At 44.0% G+C, this 6,249-nt stretch overlaps 1 protein-coding gene across 1 annotated transcript; it reads right to left on the bottom strand.

The window, feature by feature from the left end:
• Positions 1–913: 913 nt before the first annotated feature.
• LOC136546660 (proteasome subunit alpha type-7-B) lies at positions 914–3,948 on the bottom strand. The gene is made up of 3 exons (XM_066538625.1): positions 3,677–3,948; positions 3,166–3,580; positions 914–1,481 (listed from the first exon to the last, which is right to left on the bottom strand). The coding sequence occupies exons 1-3, from the start codon at positions 3,847–3,849 to the stop codon at positions 1,320–1,322; spliced, it is 750 nt and encodes a 249-aa protein (XP_066394722.1). The 5' UTR covers positions 3,850–3,948; the 3' UTR covers positions 914–1,319.
• Between the last annotated feature and the right edge of the window lie 2,301 nt (positions 3,949–6,249).

Genomic DNA, 6,249 nt, shown 5'->3' with positions numbered 1-6,249 from the left:
CAGTACATGGCTGACGCTCTGCTAGTGTTTGAGTGCACGCCTGGTGTACATAACATGCGAGCGCATACCTTCATGCCTTTCTTTCGCCGAAGTAGTTAGCCGCTCATGTATTTGGGCACGTCAGGTTAGTGCTATCCATCTTTGAAAAACAGCAGGCCACGTTTGGCAGCCGATGATGCCCTGAGCCCCTGACGCCTGGTCTGACCTGACGTGCTAATAATGAGTATAAACAAAGAGAGTCCACTGCCTGACGGAAGTCGTTGCTTCATGCATCATCACTTCATAACAGGCAGGGAAATGGTATGAAAAATCTATTCTTTTTCGTGGTTCTAGAATCAACAGTGAGGTAAACTTGAAGAATATTGCAAATTTGCTGTTTTGTTATTGTCTTTCTGGAATCAACAGTGATGTACGGAGTATACTGGAGGAGAATAGGGTACTCTGACGTGTAGCGGAGCAAAGTCGCCAGTGCTTTCTTCTGTGCATCAGGTTTTGCTCGTGCTGTATGAGAGAAGCAAAAGAGACTACAGCTCGCAACTAGTTGATTGACTCTCGAGGGCAAATACGACAGGTAGAAGAAAGCAGCAGCATTATCGCCTGAAATGAAAATATCGTGAGGCAGCGTGACATTACCATGAAAGCACCATCGTTATCATCTGAGATTAACATCAATCGAAATGACACCCCCAGAACGACTAGAGAAACCATGGTGTCATCCTGTTTACATATATAGTGCCCAGATGCGTAAGACTGACCAGCAAATATCGTGAGGCAGCGTGTGACATTACCATGAAAGCACCATCGTTATCATCTGAGATTATCATCAACCGAAATGACACCCCCAGAACGACTAGAGAAACCATGGTGTCATCCTGTTTACATATATAGTGCCCAGATGCATAAGACTCAGACAAGATAAAACCGGCTCCAAGTGATACCGTGTAATCACAGCACCGCTGAAAAAGTAAGCAAAAGACGCACAAAAAGACCACCCTATTCAAATGAACATTCTCGGGTCGCAAAACTTAGAATCCTACAGCCCACATGCCCAGAGAAGTCATGACTCATGAGTCATTACAAGGAATCATCAGGTAGAAAACGTTTGAACTGTTAATGTCTAGATGACACAGTAGACGAAATTGAAAACTTCCAAAGAAGGCATGTCGATGAGCATATTGTACATCATTTGAGCCACAGGCATATAAGCATAGTTTCACCTCAAGATCTAGCATCCTTCTAAAACAGTTAAGATGGGGTGCTATGGAACATAAAAACGAGGCACACAAAGTGTTGAAGGGAGGCATAGCACAAGACACGAATTAGGTGTCCTTTGGGGCACCCTTCTTTGCAGCCTCGGCTGCAGCCTTCTCTGCCTCAATCTCGGCAACATATTCATCAATCTCAGCCTCCTCGAGTTCCCGGAGACCATCCTTCTTTGTCATCACTGCAACCTCAATGTTCTTCCCACCACTTTCAACAACCTGACAGGATTGCCATTCTGTCAATATCACGGAACTAAAGAAACAAGTTGTAGCATAATGACAAGAGAAATATCAACAAGCTCCCCTGAGATGTTCCTCACCGCAAACAAATACTTGTATTCAAAAAATTGATGCAGAAAGTAAATACCATCCCACTAAAGAGTAGGGATTTGAAAATGTTCTAATCATAGAATACTAAAATCAGTCACCGTGAACTAAGAATAATTTCTTGGCCTGATAGAGGCACCGAGGCAGTACCATAATTACACAGTTCAACCCGCAACTTCATATGCATAAGAGCACTTGACGGAGTATGTTTATCAAGCTTCATTTGTACAAACTGAGGAAGCACAGCAATGCTTCCCCTGTCCTAGCACACTGAAAACTTTTCTAAACCTACCTATTGACAGCCTTCTAGAGATTTCAGCCCCCCCCCCCCCCACCATCTTGAATGATATCAAATTATAAATCATAGTTTGATATTTTGAATAGGTCCTGAATGAGGTTTTCATTTACCATGCAGGGAGCAGACCAATTTAGTAACAATCCATCCTTTGCCTAAACAAGGGGAATTTCCCAACTTTTTTCAATAAAATCTAGAATGATGTAGTCCTAATGAAGCTTACTTTTAACTGTCAAAAGAGTGAAGTAGATTGAGAAAATAAATCTTTCACAAAAGAGGGAGCTGAATTTCCTGATAGGGGCAAGATAGATATCAGGGGGGAGCTGAATTGCTCCCAGGGGCCAGGTAGATATCAGGGAGAGGCTAAAATCACCTTAGTACACACCCAATGCTAATTATAATAATCGAACATCATGCTATCTGATTTGCAAATGATGGTGAGTAGGACAAACACAAGCTGACACAGAGGAAATCCATAACTCCGCAGTTGCCGTGAACATTTATCAAACATCTTGGACAGATATAAAATATCCTATGCACATCAGCACAGATGAAAAATCTGGTGCAACATTATTCAGTTCTCCCATGTTTTTACCTTAGTTTTTCAAAGGAGGTACTAATGGATATGATTCCAGTTTTGTGTTAAGTTTGCTTTTTTATTCAGTTCTCCCATGTTTTTACCTAGTTTTTCAAAGGAGCTCCTAATGGATCTGATTCCAGTTTTGCGTTAAGTTTGCTTTTTTGTATGATTCAATGAAAACATAATCTGAAGGACAGACTACTCCATTTTTTTAAAAAAAGGAAACCTGGCATTACTAAGGCTAATATGTTATTGGTCATGTATAAAATACCTGAAGCAGAGTCAATGCCTAGAATGGCAAATCCAGAGATACCTCAAGCAACTCGTGCTCAATAAACAACTCAAGTCAGGTTATCATTTGATAAACTCTTGCTCCAAGAGCTTGCTATGATTGCCAGCACCAAACATAATTAAAGTGGAAACTACATGACCTGATAGGCGGTGGACAAAGATGGATATCCAGATTATAGCTGCCATGAAAACTTGTTTGGTTTACTCTAGGCTTAGGCAGAAGAGTAACACATTTAGTTATCCCTGATCATGCTAATCGTGCTCTACAACTGTTATATTGTGTTCTTTAAGCATAAAGAATAGAAACATTTGAAGCGAATCAAAACATCAGCAAAACCTAGACTTCATTAGGTTTATAGCCTGTTGTGCAAATTGCAGGAAATTTAAAATTGAATTTATTTATGATATACCTCTAGAAGTGCACGGATAGCAAGCTTGATGGTCTCCTTGCCGGAGGTCTCCTTGTAGTTCTTCTCCAGGAACTCACGCATAGAGTTAGAGTTCCTTCCCGTGGCGTTGGCCTTCCAAGCAGAGAAGGTACCGGATGGATCGGTCTGGTACAGCGCTGGCTTGTCGGTGTAGGGGTCGAAGCCGACAATGAGGGTGGAGAGGCCGAAAGGGCGGACTCCACCACTCTGTGTATACTTCTGCTGCAGTCCAGCGATGTAGCGGGTGATGTACTCGACGGTGACGGGGTCCTCGACGGTGAGTCGGTGGCTCTGGCACTCGACCCGCGCGCGGTTGATGAGCACGCGCGCGTCCGCCTTCAGCCCCGCGCACGCCAGCGCTATGTGGGTGTCCAGGCACGCGATCTTGCGCACGGACCTGGGCAGACAGAAATTCGGGTCAGAGATATTAGTTTGAGGCGGGGATCGCGAGATCTGGTCGGAGGATCGAAGGGAGGAAAAGAGGGTTTGCTACCTGGAGTCCTGGAGCTTGGGGGTGGACTTCTTCTCGACGCCGAGGACGACGGTGTCCGTGCCGCGGACGCCGACGGCTGCGTTTCCCTTGCGGACGGCCTCGAGGGCGTACTCGACCTGGAAGAGGTGGCCGTCGGGGGAGAAGACGGTGATCGCGCGGTCGTAGCGGGCCATCGTGCTGGCGTCGCCGGCGGTTAGGGTTTGAGCTTGCTTCCCGGCCGGCGGTGGTGGTCGTGCCTTTGCTGGTTTGCTGAATTTATCTGGGCCCTTTCTTGTTGAGGGGGGCGAAAGGGGGTAGTCTGTTTCTACTTGGGCTTCGTGTTTCTTTTGGGTTTGTGTCCGTCTTGCCTGCGGTTTGGTGGGCTGGGCTGGTAAGCGGCTGTGAAAGCTCGTGCTTTAAGCCGGGTAGAACTGGGGGCAAAATATCGGTGGGCGCAACTCGCTTATTTATTTATTTTCCCCTAAAAAAGTTTATTTATTTATTTATTATTTTTTATAATTGGCGCAAGTCAGCTTGGGAGTCAGGGAAGAGAATTGCAGAGGGGATATGGTGGTAATTTCTTATGATAATCATCCACATCTTAAACGTATCTTAATGCCTGAAAATTGGATAAGTTGGTACTTAGGTATATATAACTCCCAATTTCTATGACAGTAGTGGTGTGGGATGGTGTTGGATCATTGGATCCCTTGAGATCAAGGTAAGGCAAAGGATATTTGGGCTGGTGGGCGGTATTGGACCCAGAGCAAATGGACTGTAAGCTGGGACATGGGAAAACGGGGACGAGGGACTGAGAACCATCCCCATCCTCGCCAAAACTGATGGGGATGAAACATTCCCTGATTTCTTCCCATGGAACAAAAAACTTTCCATCCCCCGTAGGACATAGGAAATTAAAGATCGGATTGCTTCCTATCCCTAAGCATGGTGTCGTGACTAGTAGATACACACTAGTTTCCAAAATAGAATGAACTTATCCTCTGTTGAGCTCAACCGAACATGGAGATGAGCTTGATGTGTCAATTAACAGGTTGACAAATCACATACACTTAGAAACACACGTAACCAATTAGATCGAGTAGAAAACATGGATCAAAGTAAGAACTAACGAGAGAGCAAAACAAAGTGGAGATACAAATATTTGTCTATCAAGAATTCTAGTTCACCATAGTTTCCTACGTCTCCATTGATATTTTTCCAAACAAGATGGATATCTTTTAACCGGTTTTCTCACTTCGTTAGTTTGATATTTGTAACAGAACCGATTAATTTATAAGAGCACAAGTACGAAAGCAATCACCGGAGTGATCAAACCGTCATACTTGAACCCATATAAACCCAGTAGTCAACTGAAACCACGAAGGATTTCAAACCAACTTGCATACAACCAAGATCACAGTAATTAACAAGCCACATGTTACATCCATTTTACAAGTAGTTCACAAGTACCTCATACATCTGAGTACACATAGTTATTACAAAACGAGTTCACAAATAGCGGAAGCAAAGTAGTTTGAGACCATCACACACACTTAGTTCAAATACAAGCTAGTTTCATAGTCATATCCAGTAAAAGCAGTAAGATAAGATAACATAGATGATCATGCCCATGATCTAGTCTTCATCCCCCACAGGGTGGAGACAATACTTGCAGTAGCCGTTATAGAGCACATCATCTGCAACAAGGGGAATAAACCTTGAGAACGAGAATGTACTCAGCAAGACTTACCCGTCGTAAACCAGAAATAAATAACACCAAGGAGTATGCAAGGCTTTATCGGTGGATCTTGCTTGACAACCATTTTGCATAAAAGCTTAGTGATATAAGAGCATAATTTAATTATGAGTAAGCAGCAAGTTATCAACATTAACCTATCAATTAGATTAGCACCTGTACTAGAGCAAGCAACTGATTAACTCCAAACATTAGTAACCATATCCGGTATAATATTGTATCATCATCATCATCATCATCGATTTAACCATCAAGTTTCATTAAGTGCATCTACGTTGCCGCTGCTCAGTCAAGTTCTCACTATCCGGGAGAGACGTCGATTCGAATTAATTCCTATCCAGCTGGAGGGGTATTTCTAACATAAACCCAGGCATACCGTGCGAAGGCAGCCTTAGGTCACCTTTGGTACATCTCAGGAATCGCGGCTCCGAGCAGTGCCGCACCCTCAGGGAGTCCACTCTGCCAGGTGGTCAATCTCACCTTGGACTTATGCCAATAGCTCCCCGCACATCCTTACTACCGCCAGGGTGCGCACTTTCACTTCTCGGTCTTCCGGCCTGAGTTGAGCTACTCGGCTTTGTGGTCGGAACGAGTTATCCGGCTAACTAAGTGATAGGCATACGTTCAACATGACATGAGGACGTACAACGAATTGGTCCTTAACCGACACAGACGGAGATAGATCTACACCTAAGACCTTCTTGCCTTGTTGCTTCTCTATCAACATCCCGCCTGGTCATAATTCATTATTAACACATGGATATTTCCCACGATAGCAAATATAGCCAACCATGACCAGACATTATCCTAACTTGCAGGTGATAGGAAATCACCTGAC

This window comes from Miscanthus floridulus, chromosome 3, assembly GCF_019320115.1.
Source record: "Miscanthus floridulus cultivar M001 chromosome 3, ASM1932011v1, whole genome shotgun sequence".
Lineage (NCBI taxonomy): Eukaryota > Viridiplantae > Streptophyta > Magnoliopsida > Poales > Poaceae > Miscanthus > Miscanthus floridulus.
The sequence above is the reverse complement of the archived record's forward strand: the minus strand, read 5'-3'. Positions and strand labels throughout refer to the sequence as shown.

What these genes read in the sequence shown, in the direction of transcription:
- LOC136546660 (XM_066538625.1), bottom strand. Translation starts at nt 3,849, where the DNA reads ATGGCCCGCTACGACCGCGCGATCACCGTCTTCTCCCCCGACGGCCAC. An exon ending in CCCAAGCTCCAGGACTCCAG is followed by an intron (nt 3,581 to 3,676) that starts GTAGCAAACCCT and finishes CTGTCTGCCCAG; the next exon opens with GTCCGTGCGCAAGATCGCGT. An exon ending in CTATCCGTGCACTTCTAGAG is followed by an intron (nt 1,482 to 3,165) that starts GTATATCATAAA and finishes CAATCCTGTCAG; the next exon opens with GTTGTTGAAAGTGGTGGGAA.